General features: G+C 39.7%; 2 protein-coding genes across 2 annotated transcripts in view; both read left to right on the forward strand.

The window, feature by feature from the left end:
• Nucleotides 1–1,299: 1,299 nt before the first annotated feature.
• zmp:0000000760 (collagen alpha-1(IX) chain) lies at nucleotides 1,300–16,040 on the forward strand. The gene is made up of 26 exons (XM_059358938.1): nucleotides 1,300–1,565; nucleotides 2,557–2,680; nucleotides 3,708–4,101; nucleotides 4,201–4,278; nucleotides 4,369–4,464; nucleotides 4,551–4,604; nucleotides 7,557–7,610; nucleotides 7,703–7,756; nucleotides 7,835–7,888; nucleotides 8,039–8,092; nucleotides 8,172–8,225; nucleotides 8,307–8,360; nucleotides 8,738–8,791; nucleotides 9,346–9,390; nucleotides 9,470–9,523; nucleotides 9,613–9,666; nucleotides 9,756–9,809; nucleotides 9,938–10,009; nucleotides 10,095–10,130; nucleotides 10,579–10,623; nucleotides 10,730–10,762; nucleotides 11,561–11,707; nucleotides 12,163–12,339; nucleotides 13,048–13,138; nucleotides 14,741–14,818; nucleotides 15,123–16,040. Exons 1-26 carry the CDS (start codon nucleotides 1,487–1,489, stop codon nucleotides 15,323–15,325), a joined length of 2,292 nt encoding a protein of 763 aa, XP_059214921.1. The 5' UTR covers nucleotides 1,300–1,486; the 3' UTR covers nucleotides 15,326–16,040.
• Nucleotides 16,041–20,933: 4,893 nt separating this feature from the next.
• col21a1 (collagen, type XXI, alpha 1) overlaps nucleotides 20,934–25,130 on the forward strand; it is a 28,200-nt gene continuing 24,003 nt past the window's right edge. Inside the window, exon 1 of the mRNA XM_059358945.1 lies at nucleotides 20,934–21,048. The gene's annotated coding sequence lies outside the window, so the exon portion shown is untranslated. The remainder of the gene's footprint in view (nucleotides 21,049–25,130) is intronic.

The following is a 25,130-nucleotide window of genomic DNA, read 5'->3' on the forward strand; positions in this document are numbered from 1 at the left end:
CTGTCGTTAGCATTTAGCTTTAGCAAAGCCACACAGAGCTGCTAGCATGGCTGTAAACTCTGGCTTTATTTCCACCTTGTATCTGTATTTCTGTTTCCCACATCTTTCTTTCATGCTGCTGAACTAAAAACTGAACCACTGGTGCTTCATACAGGTGTAAAAAAAGAAGTTAAAAGCAGTTTCTGGTAATTGGCCACTTAAATCTGTAGCTCTTGAGTCTTGTACCCATATACTGAAGCAGTTATCTTCTGTATGTTTGTGCTCTTCAGTAGTCTTTTCCCACAATCTCCCTATAGCATGGTTGTTAGACGCAGTGTGGAGGTTCAGATCGAAGGTGTGGTCTACGTACTGGGTGGAATGTTTGCAGAGCATCTTGTGTTTAGCTGTGACATACTACATCTTTCTCTCAGTGAGACTTTGCAGGCGGTAAAACACTGTCTTGAATGAACATACACTAAAATTGTGTACTGTTTTTTAAAGCAATTATAGGCTAATTTGCTATCCGTCCCAACAAAATAATTTTTCTAACTAAAAGTGGATGTGTAAAGAGTAAAAGCTCTGCACAGTAAAATACACAAAAGAGCTGAGTTGAACACAACTTTGCTAAAGTGTAGGCTTATTCTTCAACATTAGTATTGTATTCTTCTTTCAGTTGCTACATAAAGGCACTGGTATGTTCACCTAAATTTGCTTTAATGTGATGACTCGGTTTACCGGACATGTAGTGACTGTAGGTGTAACTAGCCTATGAGAGGAGACAGATCCCCTGGGGACCAAAGGTGGAGTGGAGCTCAGGGGTCAGGCTCCTCTGAGACCCAGAGCTTCTAGTTTGAATGGTCCTCCTGTTCAGCTCAAACACTGGGCCAGGATGGCACTTTAGAGCGGGATATATCCTCACACCAGGAACTGCAAAAGAGCCATCCGCAGGAGCTTTCTTTTTCAGGAATATGTGAGTAATGAAACGTTCTCTGTCATTTTTCTTTATTTAAATATATTTTTGTATAAATTTAGGTTGTAAATGAAGTCAGGTTGCTTATCAAAAGGATGTAGTTGGATCATCTGCATATTTTAATTAATGATAATTGTTAATCTTTAATTTGGTAGAATTTAAAAAAAGTTTGAATGGATTAATCCATTCAGTGGACTCAATTTATGTTATTTACTTTGAAGGAAAGTAATATTAGGATAAATATGATCATAAAACCCTGGTAATCAAAGATATCTAAATATTAAACATTTAAAAAGAACTTCAACAATTTTAAATTGATTTTCTATATCTAATATGTTGTTGTATTTTCTTTATCCTTTCTACATCTTTAACATTTATGCATATAATTATATCATTTTGGAGGACAAATTGAAGTGCCTGACCTTGCCTAAAAGTCTACTTTACATTCACATACTGGATAACCTGATTTATTGAATAACTGATTAATTTTATTGTTGTACTGCAGGCACTTATAGCCCCTGACTTCAAAAAATAAAAATGCCACCCAACAAAGAAATGCTGGTGTTTTCAGCACTCTTTGCCTTCCTGGGATTGACACAATGTCAAAATTTGCCAAGTAAGTTTGAATTTATTTCATATTTATTTGATGACTACAGCATATTTTGCATTAAATAATGAAATAATCCTACCACTGGATCATCACCCACACAGTACTCTGATTCTGTATAGCTGTTATCGTTTCTCTCTTGTTAAACAGATGTATTATTTCAGCGAGGCAGCGAAAAACAATGTTGACAATAATCACATATATCATATTCATTTTCTGCTGTGACTGTAATTACAGCACTATGACCAGCAGGTGTCGGTGTTTGTCAGTTCATAGTCCATTGTTTACTTTCACAGCAGCCGACACAGTATCGTATTGCCGCTGCTAGTGCTGATGTGGACACTAAGAGGTCAAGAGGTCATCTTGGGGTTAAGTTGTGTCTATGAAGCTTTAAAGACCTGCAACTGACCATAAATAAACCACTTTCTGTCCTAATACGAACAGTACTGAGCAATAACAATGCTTTCTTTAAATATAAACTGCCGTCAATTTTAGGACATTTAAAGGATAGTATAGATTTATTTTTTAATTGGGGTTAGTTAAGGTTAAGGGTAGTTAACTACCTGCAATCTCTTTGTGTACTGACAATCTCTTCAATCACCTGTTTATACGCCACAGTAACAGGTATTAGGTTTTGCCTTGGTTTAGGTTTTTTTTAAGTTATATTGTACTTAAGTCATAACATTTGTCACCAGAATCTTCCACCAGCTTCACAGGAAATATGCTGATCTCATTCAAACTGCAGCACAAAGCGTCCAGTGTTTAGAGTTCAGTAGCCAAATCCACCCAGGAAAGAAAATAAACAGCTTCTTGGCGTTAATGTTTCATAAATGACCTCATTGTACCTGTGAAGAGATGGCATTATTAATGACAATGAGTAATGCAACCATTTTAAATACATCAGTGATATCAGCGCTGATGTAAGATTTAGCAAGTAGTTTAGCACCTTTGATGCTGAATCATTGTGACGTCAAACTAAGCTCAGTGTTTGTGCTGTGAGGTTTCAATCTGCTGGAGGAGTTTCGTGTTCCTGAGTCGAGAGGGGTACAGAGAGTGGACGGCTCTCAGCCTGAGGCGGTGGCCTACCGTGTCAACCCTTCAATCCATCTACGGAGGACCATGAGGTACCATACGACAGTGCCTGAACCCAGTTAATTTCAATGAAGCTGGAAAAATGATTAAAGGGTGACTGAAAATCTTGTTTATGCTGATCTTCAGTTGTTGAACTTCTCACCTGGCTGTGGTGGTATGGAAATGTAATCCAGGGTGTGTCAGTGTGGCTACAGGTGCAGCGAGAGTGCAGCAAAACACTGCTTTTCAGCCTGGTGTTAAGTTACTCTTTAAGGGGTAACTTAATACCAAGAAAAGCAGTTTTGCACCTATTACCCACCCAACAATGATGCCACACCTGTACATCACTAACAGCAATACTAGAAGCACTTGAAGTCTGCAAAAAACAAGTTTCTTGGGTGAGGGTTCAGTTAGTTTGTATTCAAGGTACGTAGGATTTAGTGCCATCTAGTGGTGAGATTACAGATTGCAACCAACTGAATACCCCTCCTCTCACCCCTCCCTTTTCAAGCATGTCGGAGAGCCTATATTGGCCTTCAGGTAATCTTAAAATGAGAAAGGCCCTCTGTAGAGCCAGTGTGGGGTTTGTTCTGGGCAGGTGATTATACACTAATGAACATATTAATGAATATTCAATTTCTGCACACAGATGCATCTAAATCCTACACACTGCTCCTTTAGTTATCATCAGTATATTAGCATTGTATTGTGAGCACGTTTACATGTTAGCATTAAGTTTAAAGCACCAGTGTGCCTCACAGAGCTGCTAACATGGCTGTTTTAATCAAACTCTCATACCCTGACAATGAAGTGCTGCCTTTCGAGTTAAGTGAAAATGTGCATTGTTCAAATCTTCTATATTGTGCACATTAAATAAACGATTTCACAAAAAGTTACACAAAATGTGTCAAGTGGAGTTTAGGCATAGCATTCAACAATCTGTGTTGCTACAAGTCCATCTTCTTGTACAATAAAGCCCTTATGTTCTAAAAAAAAAAAAGAGCTGAATTATATTTTTGTGAGCAAAGTCAACTCTACCTGATGTGACCCAGCTCCTTAAACATCTCTGTCCCGCCACAGCGATGTGTATCCAGATGGACTTCCCTCCGACTACTCCGTCATTGCAACATTTAAGGTGATCAAGGACGCAGCCAAGCAGTCCTGGGACCTGTGGCAGGTTAGCGACCCCGAGGGACGAGAGCAAATCGGCCTGCGGTTCCACGGTGATACGCGCTCTTTAGACTTCTTCTACACCAGCCCCCATGGGAGCCAGATGCTGAGGACCTTTCATGATGTGAAAAAATTATTTGACGGCGAGTGGCACAAATTGGCACTGAGTGTGAAGGGCAGCCAGGTGAAGCTGCTGATAGACTGTGAAGAGGTCAGTGTGGAGTCCATCGACCAGCCGAGGCCAGTCATCCACCGAGGGTACACCTCTATCGTCAAGCGGGCGGCACGAGATCGCTCTGTGTCTGTAGGTTCATAGCTTGGAAAAAAATAAATAATAATATTTAACTTACTTTGATTCACAATACAACTTTAATTTCTCATATTATCTCCTGTTTCTTTCCAGGTGGACCTGCAGCAGATGGAGGTGTCATGTGACCCAGAGCAGGCTTACTCAGAGGGCTGCTGCGAGCTCTCTAGTGTGGTGAGTCAGCTCCCATTTAAAGTGGTTTCACTCCGTCTGTTGGAGATGTGTGTGTGTGATTTTAATACTGCTGTCTCGCCTTTTTGTCAGTGTGGAGGCTACGCAGAGATCGGCCTCACAGCTGGAAGAGCATCTTGCAAATGTATGCACGGACAACCCGGCGTTCAGGGACCTCCAGGGCCAAAGGTTAACCTACCTGCAAAGTAAAAATTGGCTGAAAATACTGTTAGATGAGTTGAATCTGTGTTTACATTTATTTTATTCTTCTGCAGGGCCACAGAGGACTTCCAGGAAAACTTGGGGACCAAGGACGACAAGGAAACTGGGTAAACACATATACAGTATTTCATTCAGTCATGCAAATATCAAACCTTGGTTTACACTGGATAATGATGAAGGCATGTCACTCACACAGCTCGTTGATTCTCAAAGCCGCTCAGTAACACTCTGCACAAGTTACCATTTAAACTTATTTTAACTTGAGAAACATACTTAACTTAAACACATACTGTAGCTTAAGTTATTAAATAGAATTATTTAACCCACACCATCTTCTTTTTCGTAACCTAACCAAGTGGTTTTGGTTCATTTCACAACATTAAGCACATGTTTAAAACTGCAACCGTAATCCAGTAGCCTATACGTCTCCCTCAGACAGAGCTGTCCTGCTGCACAATAAAGAGTTAAACTGAATTGTGGGTGAGTGACATTGTAAAAGTTTTATCCGTGAGACAGCAGCGAAGCTGTGGAAAATGGCAATAGAAGTACAACTGAGACTGGAACAGGATGGAAACAGATCTGGAAGCAGAAGCGCTCAGCGATAGTAAACATAGAGGCTCCTTTCATAGTTTGAAAACTTATGTCCGCTTTGTGAAAGATTTAGGAGGAAGCCAAGATAAACACGAAACAATACAGATGTGACAATAAATTTGTTTTCGTTGTCCTGAAATAGACATTTGCATCTTAAAACAAAGATCCCGTCTGTTTAGAGTATAGGATTTAACTCAAACTGGCAACAGATCACAGGATTTCTAATGGTTTTGCTTTTCCATTTGGAAGACACTGAGCCAAATGTAATGAATCCCACACACACAGGGAAACCAGGCAGTTGAGCAATAACCATACCTTCCAAGTGTCTGGTAATGAGTGGCATTAGTGTGCTTAACTATTGTGTAAAATGTATCTCTTAAATGTTTTTATTTGTGTGGATAAGGCTAATTAAGTCCCAACAGGAAGACCAAATTGTGAAAGAGAGGCACGATTTGAGAAAATGATAATGAACAAAGTGGTGTGCTGCAGGAGCCAGTTACACACGCATCAATGAATGGACAAATACACTCACATTTGTATCCTTCAGGGAGCTGCAGACGTGATTATTTCCACTTTAAATTTATGACTTGTTAATCCCTTTCATGCTCTGCAGTCAGCGTTATGTTGGAGCAGATCTGAGACTCTTTTAAAAACAGTCCAGAGAACATGTGTTTAAAGGAGGATTATTTTTTTATACGTATGTGATCGCTTGGCATTTAACGTGGCCTTTGCACTCAAGGAAATCCCCCATGCTGCCTGAGCAAACACATGTACGCCTCCAGACCCACGTACATCCAGAGCACATTTCCAGAGCCGCACATGCTACATATTCATGTCCTGAGATGCAGCTGTAGCTCATCTGGGAGTAAACATCTGTCTTGTGTAACTCGTTAGAGTTTTGACCTCCTGCCAGCTTGTGAATCACAGAGCCACAACATGTTTATCTCCTCCCCTGCTGGCATCAGAGGAGGGCATTTCCTGGCACAGATATATGAACTGTCCATGTCAGGTGGTGGGTGGTCTTTTGCTCATCAGAGCTATACCGCCTTAGAAACGTCGTAAAGTTCACGGTCGTGCCTCTCGCCGTACTGTCGGCCATCTCTGAGGTTAACCTTCGCCTAGCTGACTCTGTGTAAAGCTAGGTGAGGTGGTCAAATAAACTGACAACACAAAGGCATCCTGGAACTTGTTTAATCTGTTTGTTGACTCAGTGTAAGACAGCCAAGTGGAAAACACTTTTCCTTCTACTACTGAGGAAGTCAGCATCTGTGCAAACAATACCGGCCCATTTTGTTGTATTTATGACTAATGTTTCCTGAATCCTGCTGAACACGCTTGCGTATATTTTCCACTAATGTGAGTGGGCCTGAAGCTTATAGCATGTTCACATGTTAAACTGAGATATCCTCATTTATTCATGCGATTTTTACAGTTTATGTTAAATTAATAGATTTAGGGATACAGTTGTTTTCTTGCTGAGAGAGTGATGAGACAATCAATACCAAAGATGCTCTTTAAAAAAAAGATGATGCATTACAAGCTGTGCAAAATTTATAAAATTGTATACACTTCCTGTCTCCTAAGTGGGCACAGTCACCTCTCCCACTATTCTGCCACCTTGTTGTGAACTTTAAGTATTTAGAATATCTTTTGCTAACATTAATTATATTCACAGCTAAAAGCCATATTTAGCATTACAAAAATGAGGTACCTCTTATGTTCATAAATGTCGATTTTAGCATAAAATTTGGACACAGCTTGTCCATCTGTGCTGATTTGCCGGAAAAATGCCATTTAAATGTCAGAATATTCCCATGTGGCTTGTGAAAATAGGCAAAGTATTTACTTACTTTGGGGCAAAAAAATCGGTCATAATCTGTGCTCATGTTCATGTCTCACATGAGTGAATAGATTCACCTGCTGCTAGTCTAACAATGGTGTGGGCAAAACCTAATTGATACAGATACATAAAATTCTTGTGCCCAAACTCCTTTCTGAACTGTCTTCGATCCCACTCTGATATCTGTGCTGGCTGCTGCTAGGAGATGGTTAGTTTAGCTTAGCATAAAGACTGAAACTAGAGGGAAACGGCTAGCCAACCGTTTTTACTCTGTGATTTTGTACAGACCAACAAGGTGAGCTTCAGAGGTGCTGAGCTAACTATTTGAACATGATCCAGGAGAAAATAATATATGACTCTGCTGAGGTTGCAGCTTGGTTGTATAAGAACGTCATTTTTAGGGGACAGCAGAAAAATCAACAGCTAATGTCTGATTGTTTGGGTAAGGACCCATACTGTTTGTCTAAAAAGTTCCCCTGTTTGATCCAAAGGTTAATCTCCCAGTAGTCATTGGTGACTTTCTCTCAGTCGCTAACATTTACATTTTTCATTCTATTTCTCAAAGCTGGTCGATTCACAAACGAATAGCTGCAGACGTGCTTGTGATTGAGTCAAACTTGTCTTGTAGGGCATCCGGGGAAACACAGGAGAATATGGCAACATTGGCGAGACAGGCCCAAAGGTAAGATCTGCCATTATTTGCTCCTATCAGAGTTACACTGTAGTTTGGCTCCTTCCCAAAATGCTTTAATGAAACCTCACGTGTGTCCTCAGGGGGAAGAAGGAATCAAAGGCGAGAAAGGAATGAGAGGACTCTGGGGCCAAGTGGTAATTTATCACACTGAGATTATTTTTTTACCCTGTAATATTACAAATTTGTGTTAATGACATGTTGTGTGTTAACAGGGTGACAGGGGTCCTAAGGGGCTGAAAGGATTAAGAGGAGCAGGAGGCCACAAGGTAAACTCCTAAACTGACTTTAATTGAACTGTTTAATTCAGCAGCCAGCTAACAAACGTACACACTTTTATTAGATTTTTGTGCAATTTGCTGTTAAAGTTATGCAACTTTATAGATAACACTTTATGTCGACACTGTTACTTATTAAAGGGAGTTCGTGGACCACCTGGAGACATCGGAGAGACTGGGAAACTAGGAGACGCTGTGAGTTAACCTTCACACACAGTGGTAAGCCCTTGTGCAGTATAATTATTGTATTACTAACATTTTGGCCTCCTTGAAGGGTGCTAAAGGCGAAAAAGGATATGAAGGGATTCCTGGATTTCAAGGAGTTAAGGTATTCATATTTCCTTCCTTTCTCTGTCTTCTTTTTAACCTTGATATTGTTATTTAATTCCAACATGCTTTTTTTTTAAAGGGAGAAAAAGGGAAAGCTGGTGTCGTAGGCCGTGAGGGTCCAAGAGGAAAGCAGGTGGGTTGTTGTGTGGGATTCCCTGCTCCATAATCCATAACGAGACACTCTACATACAAAATCCCCTCATGTGAGCGTGGAGAGCCAGAGAATCATTTTTAATGTGGTAAAACACTGGAATGGAGCTATGTTTTTGGCTTATGTGCCGTCTCCATAAACAACATTAGTTCATGCGGCTGGATTTTGGCTGAGATCTGAGGGCCTGAACTGTATCAACATCAGCTGGTGAGTCACTGAAAGAAGAGCCTCAGCCGCAGTGATAATCTCTAACTCTATTGTATACGAAGGAAGGCTCCCCGGCTCGCCATGTTGCTTACTGATGGAAATGTGTTGCCTATAATGAATAACTCATGTGGCTTTAAATGATCATTTGACAGGGTATCGTTGGAGATCCTGGAGAGAGGGGAGCTGCTGGAGAGAAGGGGAAGCCTGTAAGTGTCACACATTAATCATAATGACATGAAAATCATGTGTCCCTATTGTTTTATTGTTTTAAAGCAGGAATTATGTGTTTTTTCACCCTGATTCACTCGACAAAAAGCCAATGGGATTTTTACATTTTGGATCATTACAAAAAATAACATCTGCAGCAAACTAAAGTTTATGATACGTGCATGTCTGTTCCTTAAGATAATGATTTGATGATTTTTGAAGCGTAAATGCAAGTAAAAAGCTGACATAAGGCTAGAAATAAACTACACCTTGGTCACGTGACTTTGACGTCACCGCCACTACGCTGACAATGACGTTTAATTTCTCCCAAAAACTCAGTCTCTTTTGGCTGCCTTAAGTGACGTAAAAGCTTAAAAATTCATAGAATAAAACATAAAAATCTCTTAAGCTTTAACCACAGAGCTTATTTTAGGCACCTTACCAAAAACCCATTTTAAAAAAACCCCATAGACTTCAAAATACGGGAACCAGAAGTGCAAAAATGCTAACTCGTTTCCGCTGTGTTTTCTGTCTGAACTTGTGAAAACTACAGGGCATTCCGGGACCTGTTGGCAGAGGTGGCACCATCGGACCGAAGGTGATTTACTGACACACCTGCTCACTTACACTCCCAAAATAATGTGTCTGTTTTTTAATAATCATATTGTCTTTCCTAGGGCATTATCGGAGATCCGGGCTTGTCAGGCAGAGATGGTGATCCGGGAATAGAGGTATTATATTTTGGTGGTGATGATATCTTAATGAAGGAGTTCAGCAACAGTGCAGTTGTGTAATTATTAGCATTATCTTTCGCTCGCAGGCTTATCAAGGACCACAGGGTCCCAGTGGAAAACTTGGGCGCAGTGGAACAAAGGTAATTCACCCATCTTGTTTGTTTTCGTGAATAAGCGCACAATTGAGTTGTTTGTCAGATTAATTTGTTTTGCTTTGTGTCCTTTAAAGGGAGAGAAAGGCACCTTTGGGCCAGCAGGAGAAATGGGTCCCCAAGGCCGAACTGTAAGTTACTTTTTCAGAAGACAAGCACATAATACATTGTGTATGTAAAGTAGTTTGCCATCTTAAAGGGAAACGACAAAGAATAAAGCCGTCCCTTAGGTCGGTTTAATAAATGTTTTATTCTCGAGGGCCCAAGAGGTTACAAGGGTTCTGCAGGGAAGCCAGGAAGACCTGGATTTATCGGCCCACCGGGACCGACTGTAAGTACTCCAGATGAATTTTCAGAACTCTTCCAAACACTAGTTCATTTTCCTCAGGCCATTAAACCATGTCATCTCTTCGCAGGGACACGTGGGTGTGCCTGGAAAACCAGGGTCCAAGGTAATACGTCCTCATCCATTACCATTGGAATAAAAAATGACGGCAAAATCACAGTTTAATGCAACAGTTAGCTATTTAAGATTTACTGGTTCCTGAGCTCAATGCAGTCATGTCATTCAGGATCTGGAGAAGTATTCTGAGAAAAATCACATACAGTTTAAAGTCGTATAGTGTCCTGACAGCATTGCTGTGTTTATTTTATAAAACTATTTTATACATATAAGTATAGGGACTATATAAGCAGTAAACTTAAATTTTTTTTAAATATTTCCAACTTGAAATCTGATGCATTAAATAGATATATAGCTAAGAACTCATTTTCATCTAAAGAATGTAATGAAAAATGTATTTATTAACTGAGCAGAACACATGTGAATTCCTGATATATGAAATATTTGCAGGCTTCTTAATACCTTTTTTGCATTTTTTTCTTGTTTGCCTTGTGCAGGGTGACACAGGAATTCAGGGAATCCAAGGAGTTAAAGGTGGACAGGTGCTGCCTTAAATATTTCATCCTCTCTTCTCATGAGTACATCTACTTGAATGCTATTTTTGGTTTTGCGATGAATCCTAACAGTTTTTCTTCTTTTTTTTAAAAGGGGGAAACAGGAGTTAAGGGCCCCAAAGGAAGGGTAAGCTGTGACTCTGCTGTTAGAGCTTCACTGACAAATATAATAATGTTTCTAACACAAAAGTCTCAACCTTGATCGACACTATTAACATTTTATGCTACATTCATCACATTCACTGTTTGCAAGCTGAATAGTCTGAAAAAATCTAATAACATTCCAGGCATATTAGATGTGCAGTAACTCCCACAACTGCACAAAAAATAAAATCTATTTTACATGTTTTACAAGTTTATACGTGTATTTTACTTCTATTGTACGTGTATGTGCATTTTTTTATTTTATTCTGTTCACCTTTTAGAAGAATGACGTTGACTGGCATGTCCTATAATATTTACTTTTATCAATTCACATGACATGTGTAATTTTAAAGGAATTCTTCATCCTCACCGTGGAAGCATGCATGTTTTTAACATGCCTTCATGGTGAATGAAGAACACAAAAACTGAGAAAATTCCTGACAGACTGAAGTTAATAGGGACCGTGTTTAACAACAACAAAACTATATTAAAAACATCAACATGTGCAGTGTAATCTAAGTCAGATTTTTCCAGTCTTATGCTCACTATTTCCCAAAAACATCATTTTTTTGCTAAAACCTTACCTGCACTAGCATGAGACTGTGTATGCAGAATTTACATTTCTTTCCTGTATATATAAAAATGATTATTTTGGGGATGAAGTATTTCTTTAGGCAGATACTGTTTCAGTAAAGTTTGTGTCCATGCAGAACTGATTTCTAATTCTATTCTAATGGATGGACTGGTTCTGTACTGTTGATGTTGTTAACCTGCTCTGTAGGTTGGAGACAGGGGTGGGCAGGGTCCTCAGGGAGGACGGGGGAAGCGCGGTCCAGCAGGCCCACCTGGACGTTCAGGTCCAGTCGGAGTTAAGGGGGTTCGAGGTGAAGGAGGACCAGATGGCTTTCAGGGGCCCCCGGGTCCACCGGTAAGTAAAATACAAGCCTCTGAATTTTGTCTTTTTGCTTATGCCACAAACATTACAGAGCTGTAGTCTAACATTAATGCTCTGCAGTCTTTCTACTATAACTGACACTTCATCTATCTGTGAATGATGGCACAGAAACTGCAGAGTAATCATTTGCACCAGCAGTTCCACTGACTGGCACACACGCAGTGTTTGCTAACAGCTTTAGTGTCAAAAACACATTTAAAGAGTTTCACATTAGCCTGTAGTTATAGTGACTCACAGCAAGGGTTTCATTTAGTGTGGCTATAAATCCATAATGAGCCTAAGGAAATATTGTTGGCTTCATTTCTTCATTGCATTTCCTCTGAGAGGCAGCCATTGCTTCAGCATGCCTCGTCCTGTAATATTCCTTATTACATGTCCCACGGTTGGATCCCTTCCAGTGATGGATGTGGTAATGATTTGTTACACAGGGCCCGACCCTCCCCGCTCAACACGTGATCGAGGTTTGTAAGAAAGTGGTCCTGGAGCAGATGTCCACCTTTGCCAACTCAGTGAAGAGGACGTGTGCTGCAGTTTGTCCTCTGTATGGGGATGTGCCCATGGGTGCCCCCGGTCCCCCTGGACAGAAAGGACCCCCCGGACCTCCTGTGAGTTTTACAGTTTGGGTGTTCAATGTGAATAAGTCATTGCTTTAGGTATCTCTTCTTAGGACCTTCAGCTGGGACACAGTGCAGGAGCGCTGTACATTCTCCATACATTGTACGCTTTTGTCTCCCCGCCCGAGTAAAATGCAAACACATTGCAAGGGTCTGGACTGAGCTAAAAGAGCTGAAGTATTTGGCAGAAAAGCTTGGAATGAAAATGTTACGATTTTCCACGTCTCCATGAGGACAAATAAGGAGTCACAGACTAGACACTTGGTCTGTGCTGAATGGTTTTTGGAGAGTATCAAGGCTGTCGTTGGATTAGAAGGCCTTTTCCACATTATTATACAGTGTAGAACCGATTCATGTTCCACAATTTCTTTAATCACAATGTCTCTCAGGCTGATAAATGCTCTCAAAGCCATGACTGAATAAAAATATTCCACTATATTAGATTATGGCTAGTTAGCCTCATGTTGTGGTGTTTAATGCCAAACCAAGAACAGTGATGTACCAGTACTGTACAAGGTTTTCCCAACAAAGTATTATATAATAAGCTGAATAAATCTTCTCAGTTTTGGAGCTGGTCAGAGGTCAATGGAACCTTATTCATAACTTGAAAAGATCACCTGAGGAGAAACAAAACATTAAAAGGTTTGCACTGAAAACATGCACAAGATTAATGATGTATTTTCCTATTGATGTTGTCAGGGTGACCCCGGTAATGATGGTGTTGATGGAGAAGTGGGCCTGCCGGGATTCTACGGAGAAGCCGGGGAAGAGGGCCGAAAAGGAGAAACAGGTGTGACAAAACAACTCTGACAGATATGAATATGATCTACACCAAAACTATAATTCACCAGTTCTTGTTTTAGGAAAAACCAGAGGTGGAAAAAAGAATTCAGAACCTTTACTTAACCCTGCGTTAATTGATTTTTTTCCAGGTCAGAAACACATCACTAACATATTCTAAACGTCATCACCTTAAGCTGAGCAAACAGTTGTTTATTTACACATCCAGTGGACATGGATCAATGCTACTTTTCATTTGGAGTAGGGTTTTTTTGGCTATCTGAGTCTAAAATTCTCTTTATGTCTACTGTTTTTTATTGCTGAATTACTGGAGATGTACCCAAATCCAAATGAAAGTAGCGTGTTATTATTTGGGGGAAAAAGGCATCATTGATGTGTGTCAGCCATTATGTTTTATTAAATTATGAAAAGTGCACTAGGAGGATGTGGAAATATACTTTATAATGAATTATATACTGATATTAAAACAATCTGATGCTTTTACTGCACACAAATTGCTTTGCCAATTAATACTAGGTTAGTAAATACCAAAGTTGCGGGATTTAGCATGACTTCAAATTCATGCCCATTTCTGGTCTTCTATCCAAAAACGGATACAGAGACAGATTTTGTTGGTTGAACAGATACAGATAATTTGGTCTCTGTACATGTCTGTAAATTACTAGAACTGTAAAACTCACTTACTTTAGTTGGAGAGATTTCTGCAAAATGAGAGGAGGTCAGGGTTAGTTAACTGACTAATTAACTTATTAACTACATTACTTCGTCACAAGAGTTGACACTGCTGTAGGCCTATATGAGATAAATCAGACATTTTACTGCATTTAATAGCTGCAATTGCATTTTTATTGCTTTGGTTACATTCAAAAGAGTTCACACAATATGAATCACAGCTGGAAGCTCTTTCAACATGCAGTCACTTCACATGATTCCTCAACATAAACCATAATCATAAACTGTTCCCACCATGGACAGAATGAATAGCATATTTCGCCCTGATGTTTGTCAGAGGATCCTCCCCTTGCACATCTTTTTTATTAAGTAGCTCTATTTTGATGCTCTTTATTTCCATTCAAAGTACACAACCTAGTGTGTACCAGTAATTATTAAATGGTCACTGAGCCGCACACAGAACCCTTTTGCGGTAAGGTGAGTATCACTGTACTAGAGGGCCAGTCAATTCAGACTCAACTCGGGGCCCTTTTAAAATTTCACGTGAGTGCAGTACTTTACTAAATGTACTTCTTATTTCCACCAGTGGAAAAAACAGACCAGACTACCTTTCATCATGAACCGCACTGTACTAAACTGCCCAATCAAATACTGTCCAGACTAACGTGTACGTTCTCGGCTCTAATTTATGGTTAGAGGCCTGAGCATGATGTCACACTCATGCCAAATTCCCGCGCCAAGCCAATGAAATCGAAGAATATTTACAAGGTGTTTTAAACGTTTATTTAACAATGATCTCAGTAACACATATGGTCTTTAATCAACATGCACGCCGCGTTCTTGACCGGGGGAATGGCATTTTAGTCTGTCTGCTGTCGAGACCAATGTGTGTGTGTGTGTGTTTGTGTCTGGCTTGCAGGTGACAGAGGGGATCAGGGTGATAAAGGACCCAAAGGTCACGGCCTACCTGGATACTTTGGAGACCAAGGACCAAAGGGTAAATTAATCTTCCAATACTTAATATTGTTTGATGATTTGGTTGAAATGAGGTATTAATAGTTGTCCACATCTGGGCCCGTGCTTTAAAAAAGAAAAAAATGATCTTCAGCTGAATCTGTGCTTCAAATCCCAGGGAAGGGGAGAGGGGATGTGTTTCCGTAAGAGGAGTGTGATATTTGCCAGAAAAAAACTATTTTTCTCTATAAAGGCTCTGTCTTTGGGGTCTGTGAAATAGTCTTAGTCAGCTAACTGAGCAGACGGACAGGCCTGAAGACTAAACAACATTTTTTCTTCAATCGCAGGTCAGCGTGGACGTCAAGGCAGAGCCTTTAACGGACAGCCCGGGAAGCAGGGTGAGAGGGGACACGTGGGCCGGCCTGGACTCAGGGGCCATGCAGGTCTTAGAGGACCTCCAGGTGTTTGTCTCACCTCTGGGTGTGCTGTGCTGAACCCCACCAGCGCGACACCTCAGCCCACACCACGGAGGTTGAGGAATCGCGCGTAGAGAAAAAAAAGAGGCCGAGGCTGGTCGGTGAATTGAATATTGAGTTTAAAGGTGGAAAACATGGTAGACTGTTAATATGTGTTTGTTCAAATAAATTGAATTTTTCATGTAAATATGCATCCCAAATGAAACGTGAACTGAACTTCTGGAACAGTTTGATCTACAAGGTTACCAAAGACAACACCTCTGTGACTTGACTAGGAGTGGTAACAACATATATTTGTATAAAAAGACCGTCTTCATTTAATAGTTTTATTTAAACTGATTTCACAAGTCTGAGTTGTCTTTAAACATCTGTTCTTTATAATAAAAATACAAAAGTTATACTGATGTTTTTAGACCATTGTGTTTACAGTTATATCTGTCATGGAATATAAGAGCTAGTGTCATTACTTGGAACTACGTTTATTTTATAAAATACTCTTTATAATGTAGCAGGTAGAACATTTTTCAAAACTTTCAAGAAGAGTGCAACTTTTGAAGCCTCAAGTTCGACATCTTGGCCGTCACCATATGGTTTATGCCAATTGGTTCATGCACAGAACTGATCAGAGATCAGAGCTGGGAATGATGCTATGTTTTCAGCTAACGCTAGTGCTAGCTTGCTAGCTTGTAAGTAAAGGACAATCGTTTTTCTAAATGAACAGCCAAAGAGCCTCTTAGTCCAACCGAACACTGAACAAGACATCTTTAAGTGATCAAAATGTTAGTTAACTTTAATGAAGTGAAAACACTTTAATAGAGTATATGTTCTAAGATTTAAAAAAAAACAAAACGCACAGTACTCAGTGTGACCTGTCAATCAATGTGTAGCCACGCCCTAAATCAAACCCTGCTTTATCGTCTATTTTACTTTAAATGTGACCATAATTACCTAAATGAACATCATGCTGTATTGAGGAAGACTTGAAACCAAAGATTAAGACCATGAACTCATTATAAGAACATTTACTGAGGTTATGAATCAAGTGAGAAGTATGTACCATTTTCCAATTGACTTTCATTTGAATAGATTTATTTTTGCAACCAGTGTCATCGCCCCCTACTGGCCATTATAAAGAATAATGGTTTAAGACACTTAAGCATTCACTACACTGTTCAGGCCCAGATGTTGCAGCTTGTTCTGGAGTGTGAGGAGATTTAACGTAGTGGTCATATTCTGTATTGCAGTATTATGTGATGCATACCTGTATTATACTACATTCATTATAAGTTAAAGGAAAATACTTGTCTATTGCCACTTTTGTACTTTCATGTTTTTGTTCTTTAATGCCGTAACTATACACTCGTATAGTTACAGCATTAAAGGACAATTTTTACAACACTATTGTCCCCAGAGCCCAGATTGGGGGATTAGGGAATTTCCCTCTAAATTTAGCAGAGCTAGAATTTCCCTGCAGTGGAACATTAAATCCCCCCTTGAATAATTCCTGGTTTCAATATAAGAGCTTGCAAATCTTAATTATGTTTCACTGGACTGCAGGGATTATAAATGAGTTTAGTTGTCAACAAAAAAACTTAATGACCTACAACCTGTGCTTGCTCTTTTTTTAGACGTTGTTGTAGCGATGAGAATAAACAATGACACAAACAGCAATGTTTCCCACATGGTGGCTCGGCACATACTACGCTGTTGCTTCACAGCAACACAGGGTTGGTTTGATTCCTGGCCTGTGTGGACTTTCCAGCTTAAAAACCTGCTGGTCAAGTGGAATAGAGACTCTAAATAGCTTGAGGTGCCGTGTCTGTCTGTCTGTATTAGCAGTGCAACAGACCAACGGCCTGTCCGGGGCATTTCCCTGCTTTGTGAAAGCGAAAGGATTTATAAAATAATGATTGTTTTCCACCAATTTAATAGAGAAACTCACAGGGAGCTCTGCGTGTGGCTCTTCTCAGCGTCTTTCCTGGCTCACGTTTGTTTCCTCTGAGATGCCCATCGACTGTAGATCGTAATCCTCCAGCCACTCTGTATCAGCATCATGTGTGCCATGCTGCTTTGGATGCTACGGCCACCTCTGTCATGGAAACTATTACTAATCCACGATTATCCTCTGATTTTTCTTCCTGGGCTCAACCACTTGGTTCATACATCATGCTTACTATTTATCTCTGTGGCAAACCATACCAGTGATCAAGATAAATAGGGTTTAATGCATATGAGCTGATTAAAACGACCCAGGACGGTAGAGCTTCAAAGTGATGGAACAGAATCAGAGGTTATTAGAGAGAGAGGTTTTATGTTGTCCTGAGGCAGTTCTTTAAAAAGTTTCAGAGCAACTGCCAGACACTGTAAATGTAAGTTGATGTAAGAAATAAGCCAAACGAATTATTGTGTTTTGTAGAAGTGGCAGGGAGCAGAGTGCTAACTTAATTAAATACCCCAACCCAACTTTTTTACCACATTCACATGCTTAACATGCTGGCAGAATGAGATGCTGCCCTGTGTGGGTGGATGACATAAACTTTTTCTGGTTAATTTGATTCATCATTATTTGGATGTATAATTTTCTCATTTTCTTCATTTATTTCAAGCATTAGATTAGTTTAGCTTCTTAGCAGACTTCAAACTGATTTTGTACAAAAATGTTCCTGTATAATCATGTGGGGAAATTAGTTAAAGGGCAGAGCACAAATCTGTTAAAAGGCCTTTATTCCTTCTGTCTGAAGCTGTGGGGGCCTTATCATGGGAGCAGTTATTAACTCCCAGTCGTGAATTGCCAAATAGAATAGAGGCTTTGAACTGTTTTTAGAGCCTCTTTGATCTGTATTTTTCCCCACACTATTGCCTGAAGGCAACTTTGTTATCAAGAACATGGTAAAAAGTTTGTAGTCATGAGTTGTGTGGATTACTGGCAACATTTAAAACTCTTCAACACAATTGGCCCTTCTTCATTGAGCTATAATACCTGATCTAAAGTGCTTGGTAAGTGCATTTAGGGTGTGTCCAGCTTCATTTTTGCGGGTTTAACAGTGCAAAATCAATTAAGTTTGTTTTTAAGGTTTTCATTTTTAATTAAGGTTGTATTTAGCCTATTAATAATCATAGGTGTGTTTGGGGCTTAAGAGGAATAGAACAATCAGAGTGTCCTCTCCCATTCCCTTTAAAAGCCAGGCACACCTGCACCTGTACAGGCATTGAAACCCTGCATACTATCTGAATAATGTGCCCTGTAAATAGCAGGAAAATACTGCAGTATTGAGCTTTTTGTTGGTCAGTGGCGGAACTGCTTTCTACTACCTTAACATAGCAACATGCCAACAATGTACCTGACCAAACCTCGTTTTAAGAACTTCATGCCAATTGGTGCACCGATAGGCGCAAGTACATTTGCTCATTACATAAAACTGTTTAAGATAGGGCCCCATGTCTCTGAACGGCTACACCGGAACCCCTGAAATATCGGCTATTGCCCCCAGAGACTAAATCTCTAGCTGATGAGTTCTACGATTGCCAGAAGGGGTCACAAGATGAACTTGTGGGGTTGCATAATGATTATCTGGGTAGAAAATAAGAAAGTGTAAAGTCTGTTACACAGAGTCAGATGATATTACAAACTTAAAAAGAAACATCTTCTTTTTCCCCCATGAAACGCTGGATGTTTTTTTTCCTCTAAACAAATTATTTCATCTGTTATGAAATACCTGATATTAATATTATGAGTTGCTCAATAATAAGCAAGTTTCAACTGACGTTAACTGCTTACAAAACAGTGTAATTTACTCTGTTATTTTTTCCTGTGTTTTTTTTGGTACAATTCAAAGTATTGCAGTAAAAACAGTGAGTCCTGTTCTCCTGGCATGGCCTGCTCTAGCCAAACACATCTATTATGTAATCTCACTGCTGAATCTCAAGTAACATTTCCAGATACGACCACAATCTGAAGTCATATTGATCTACGGCCTCTGAAGACACTAAGAGAGCTTCCTGTAGGAAAATAAGAACAGGGATTTTCTGTCCAGGGGTTTCCCTCATGTTGGTTACAAACCAGCAACCAGTACATAGAGACAGATTAGTCAGCATTGGAAAGTCTACTCTCATTAGCAGATTGGCCACTCCCAGACTCCAAACACCAAGTCAGTATTTGCCTGTGGGATCCACCAGAGTGTGCTGAGTCTCAGGGTCAACAAGGCCGTCATCAGGAAGCCACTGCTGCTCAAACTCAGCATGAGACGATGACTGATGACAGCTTAAGCACTATCTGTCACCTGAACACTGTTTGATGATTTTTATTTACCGTGTTAGAAGTAGTGGGAATCTAAGTGACAGTAGCAACACCCAATTTGAATAAGAGTAAGTAGCAAGTAAAAACCCTGCATTAAAAAACAAAAGTAAGACATATTTGTAACAAAATCTGCTTAATGTATAAAAGAAGTAAAATCACTTTTTATGGAGATTGACCCCCTGATATGTGTTATATTGTTGTATATTTTATAGTACTGGATTATTCTTATCACATATAAGGATGAATTTATAGGATGACTATGTGTTTTACTGTGTGTAAAATGAGTATGTAAAGTAATTAGTCATGCTACTATAGCTGATAAAAATGGAGGTATGATTTCAATGTTTAGGAAATTTAAAATCATATTATATCATATTACATACTACATGTTTACTATATTAAGAACAATATTGCAGTACGTTGTATTTCTGTTTTGTGCAGGCAAGTGGCTGCAAAAATAGATACAAGCTTACTTTCTATAAGCTGATATTTAATAAGAAGTATTATAATTAATGTGAGAAAACATTTGAGTTTTTTGTCATTGTTGTGGCTCTTCACTGGCTCTGTGCCTTTTCACTTTTGTAGATGACTTTAACAAATGTAGACGATCAATCTGTATTGCACTGTAGTTTGCAACAAACAAAGCCTTATTTCACTCTAAATTGAATAAACAGTGTTTTACAGTACAGTGTTCCTTTAAGAGAAACACAGAGGCTGCTCTGAGTTGATGCAGAGCAGGCTGCCTCAGAGTACAAACATGATAAAACATGTTAGAGTGGATCAAACTGAGATCTGCCTGCTCTACGGATACCAGATTGAGTTCTGCATTTCTAACAACTTCCAGCTGTTGGTGCAGGAAAAAAAAAAAGCTCTGCAGTAGCTTCTAACACCTTGTTCATTGCTGACTTGTAAGAACATAATCTGCTGTCCACACTAAGAGGAGTAGTGTAACATATCGCTGAGCACTTGAGGTCCTGCTGCAGGTACCACGAATAGTACGGTACACGTGTCTCTGTATACTAGAACTTGTTGGCTGATCCGCTGCTCGTCCTGCATCCAGAAAACTCCATGTTCTCTGGTTATGCCCCTAGCAACCCACACATGATCCAAACCCTCAACACTTGGAAGGATGCTGTGCTCATTACTATTATTTTCCTTTTGGACTGTCAAAGATGGGCTGTCTGCTTCACTATTTCATGCTCCCCTTATCTGCTTCTCTTTCCACCCATGGTAATTGAGGGTGGCTGCAGGCCAGTAAAAGTCCGGAGTGAGAGGGGGGGAAGGGGGGGTGAGGGGGGGTGGAGAGGAAGAAGGACAGAAACAGAGGAGACAGAGAGAGAGAGAGAGCTGCTGGAAAGGGCAGGCTTTCATTCAGCAGAGAAACATGTGCACTTCTCCCGAAATGCAGTTTCTGTAAACCCGGGGCTGTGAACAGTATTGATCACTGGCTCTCAATGAGAGGATTAACAGGAATTCACACAAGGGCTTGGACGCTTACTGGTAACTTTCTGCTTATTTTGTGTCATTTTTGTGAGGCAACTTATAATATTTCCAAGTATCATCATTTCTGTTTTGCATTAACAGGTTTTGGGTGTGTTTTGTGCAACTGTCATATTTATTTTATCAGTAGCAGCATTTATATTGCAAGTATCCATGGAGGCAGGTTTTGATCATTAAAATGAACCTGCTGGGCTGATTTTTGTACATAATTTACTTTTTAGGTTATTGTGTTATGACGTGCTCAGATTATTAACAGTTTTTGTCAAATTTTACTTCAGTGTCCTCAAGTCTGTGCTGCTGCAACTGCATATTGAAGACATTAAGCCCAGTTATCGGTCCCTTGTTTATGCTACTGTCATGCAAAGAATGAATGGAATCAGCTCAGGATTTTTTTCCTGGCTATTTCACTTCTCGTAAAAAGGATTTTTTTTCTTTTATATTCCTTGAATCTGTGCAAGCATACTGCATAGTGCACCACAGTATAGCATGTACTGTACTCATACCGTTATGAGAGAATTGCATTTTTATTAAGAACAATAATCTTTGTGAGAAGAGTAGAATATATCAGAAAGCATCTGAGAGGTTAACAGTTATAAGATAGCTAACAGCTGACGTTTTACAAGATATTATTTAACTGTTTGGATTAGTTGAACACATTTCGACAGAGAACAACTGATAGGGTTTGGCTTTCCCTTGTTGTTTGAAGAATTTGACGGCAATAAATTCCCCTGATCTTGGCAACTTTTCAACATGAACAGTGGTTGTTGTTACTGGAATGGAACAACTTCCTTTTGCCAAACTTGCAGATAAGTATAACTTCAGCAGTTCAAGTGGACTTAATACATGCAGTTGTATTACATAAACTATAACTACAAAACAAATAATAAATAAAGTAGTATTTTTTCTTTCTTTCTTCTGCTCAATAATTCAAAAATGTATTATAGTTTCTGCTACATAAATGTCAAATTTGAAGGGGGGAGTAAAACTTATTAAGTACAAAAGCTTTGGTCTGATATTGTCTTTAAAATCTGTGTGATGACTCAGTGTCGCCCACCCTGAACAAGTGAAATGTTATCTGGTGAAGTGGGAGAAATCATTTGTTCAGCAGCTTCCTGAACAGCATTCCCAGCTGGAACTAAACTGCAAATAAACTTAGTCCCACATAAATCTTATTAAGTTTGCAAAGTATTGCAACAAACAACTGGCTCAACCTGGAATGAGTGTCATGTGGAAGATATATTCACAGCTCGAAGTTTAAGCTGTGAAAATAGCCAAACAAAACAAAATTTGAAGATTTTCTATCTTCAAACTTTATGTTTTGTTTACTACTTATAACCAGCGTTACTGTTCTGCCATTCAATCACTAAAACCTGGAGCTACAAAGTGTCTGTGCTGCCACATAGCATGAGAGATCAACAGAGTCTGGTACTAACCTGCAGCACAAGTGCACCTGTCAATTCTGCTACGTTATGCATGCATTCCAACTCTCATCATTATACCATAGCATGTGTAATGTTGCGTTTTTATTCCTGGATGAAGGTTGCTCTTCTTCATCGTGACTACATGTGTTTGGTCACAGTCCACAGCCGGAATTTCACTGTCTGATGGTGTAAATGAATTCCATGTGGCTCGAGCAGAGGTGTAGAAACACTCCGTTTGGGGAAAGTCAGTCGAGGGGAAAGTCATACCGACCGGACCCTGCCAATGAGGGGGTTTTCCAACAACCTCCTCCAGCTCTCTAGTGAGGAAAAAATTCTGAAGAAAACGACTTGCATAACTATGGCAGCTTTACGCCTCCTTCGACTGTGTTACTTCAAGGCTGAGTTTACATGGTGGAAAAATGCAGTCATGTTAACGAGTGTGACCCCTCTTTGGCAGCGCAAGAATAAAAGCATGTGGGAGGCCAAGGGTTACGTCCTAGCCACTGTTTCATTGACCTTCACGTGTCACAATCAGAAATAGCAACAAATAAGGCGTGCGGTCAGTTCCTTCCTATCAAATTCCTTCCACGAGTCCTGCTTCTTCTATTGTATGCAGCATATCTGGTCTTCATTTGCAAGTGCCTCTTTTTAGGATGTCAGCACTTTCTTTCACGTGCTGGAAACTAAGTGTAAAAGATCATTTGATAGAGCAGCCACAGAGACAACACATGATAAAATGTCTACCCTTTGCTCACATGCACAATGTAAACTCTTTTCACCTGGTTCTTAATATCTCATTTCATCTCTAATTCCATGAGCATGAACATAACCATCATTACTACAATGTTACATGGTGTTTGCAGCACATGCAATATTTGAGTTCATATGTTACTGAAATACACTTGCAAAGTGTACAGTAAATAGCATGTATGTAACATGCCATTGTTTTGTATTTGACTTGAATCAAAGTTGAAGGGCAAACTGCATTTTGTCATGTGTTGCTCTTGCCTTGATGTATCTTAATTATAATCCGAAAAGGGAGTTGTAGCAGTGACTAGCAGGTGAACACAATTTTTCCAAAAACAGAGCTAAAGAGAGAGGTTGTATTCAACTAAAACTCCTTAGGTGGTTAGTAACATGACTAACTAACTACTGCTACAAGCTAACCAAGCTAGCATGCTAGATAACTTGATCAGTTAGTTAGTTTCTTTGTTGCATCTGTAATTCAAAATGAACAGCTGACCATTTAGTGTGTCTTTTAATCCAAAAAGGATTTTTTCCCCCCTTTCTGACTTGGTGGAAAGGCACAAACAAGAATGTTGTCACCAGAGACATAACAGATTGTTAATTCTTTCAAATGGCTGGTTATATTCAAGAGTAAGAGTTTACTGGCATTGGAGCTTTGACTTACATCCTAATGTCAACATGTTAACATGCTTACAATGACAATGTTGTGACAATGCCGATTGTAGTTTGGCATATTCGCATGCCACTGTTTGCATTAAATCATGCAATTGCTAACATTAAACACAGAGTAAAGCCTAGGCTGATGAGAATGGCATTAGTTTTGCAGGTATATGATTATAAACAGAGGTGTGGGACAATTTGAAACTTTTGACCTGGTGGTGCAGAGGGAAAATCAGGGGATAACCAAAGTCCCTGGGATACATGGTTTGGTACAAAATGTATATTGATTTGATACCAAATTTCATAATTTCCACTAAAAACCCAACCGCAATTACCACTAATCTTAATCAAGTTGTTTTAACTGATCAGGATAACCCTCACATGGGAGTACATTGACTAATGATATGCTGGGTATGAATACTGCTCATATAGATAGTTCACATGCGGTTCTTCAAAATACAGTCTTATCATAGAGGTTATGTAGGGTCATCAGCTACTGTGTTTAGACACCTTTGTGTTGAGCCCCTAGAGTGTAGTTGAAGAATTTTAACAGTCAGCGATACAGCAAAGATGTTACTGTGCAGGTGTAGAGTGGGGAGCCTTTAGGGCTGGGCAGATGCAGCGAAATCATTACAGATTAAGTCAATCATTCAGGTAAAGGATGGTTGTAGGGCAAAACATCAGCACAAGGGAGTCTATGTCAGCAGAGCAGACACATTGGATACATTAGGAAAATACAGAAGAAGAGCTGGAAGGAGTTGAAAGGTATTGAAGCAAAACCAAAAGAGATTAATCATATGTACAAATTGTTTGATTTACATCTTCCCAAAATGTAAGTTTCCCATATGTTCAGACTTGCCAATGTTTTGAAACATTTTGACAGGGTTTAAAATAATCTTACTTGAAGAGTGACACACCTAGAGACAAAACTACTGAAGGAGCTTTAGCAGCACGTGGCTGTAACTGGTTAAAGTTACTTCATCTGCTGATGGGAAGGAAGGTATTACATTTGGTTTAATCCACGAGGAAGGAAAAGTGTAGGAGTGAAGCTTTTCTGGGCAGACGTGTTGTATTGGGGCCAAGGGCGGGCAGAGATTGGCAAATGGCAGCAGATTTGAGGAAACAGCTGATAATCCCACAGGAAACAGTGAGCACTGGTTTAAGGGCAGTTGTGGTCAGAGGTTCAGTGAATTGTTTATTTAGTAAAGCTGACAGTGCCATGTGAGGATGTGGTAGATGAAGCTTTAAAGGAAC

This window comes from Centropristis striata, chromosome 20 (genome assembly GCF_030273125.1).
Source record: "Centropristis striata isolate RG_2023a ecotype Rhode Island chromosome 20, C.striata_1.0, whole genome shotgun sequence".
Taxonomy (NCBI): Eukaryota; Metazoa; Chordata; class Actinopteri; order Perciformes; family Serranidae; genus Centropristis; species Centropristis striata.

What these genes read in the sequence shown, in the direction of transcription:
- zmp:0000000760 (XM_059358938.1), top strand. Translation starts at nt 1,487, where the DNA reads ATGCCACCCAACAAAGAAATGCTGGTGTTTTCAGCACTCTTTGCCTTC. An exon ending in TGGGTCCCCAAGGCCGAACT is followed by an intron (nt 9,810 to 9,937) that starts GTAAGTTACTTT and finishes TTTATTCTCGAG; the next exon opens with GGCCCAAGAGGTTACAAGGG. An exon ending in TGGAGACCAAGGACCAAAGG is followed by an intron (nt 14,819 to 15,122) that starts GTAAATTAATCT and finishes CTTCAATCGCAG; the next exon opens with GTCAGCGTGGACGTCAAGGC.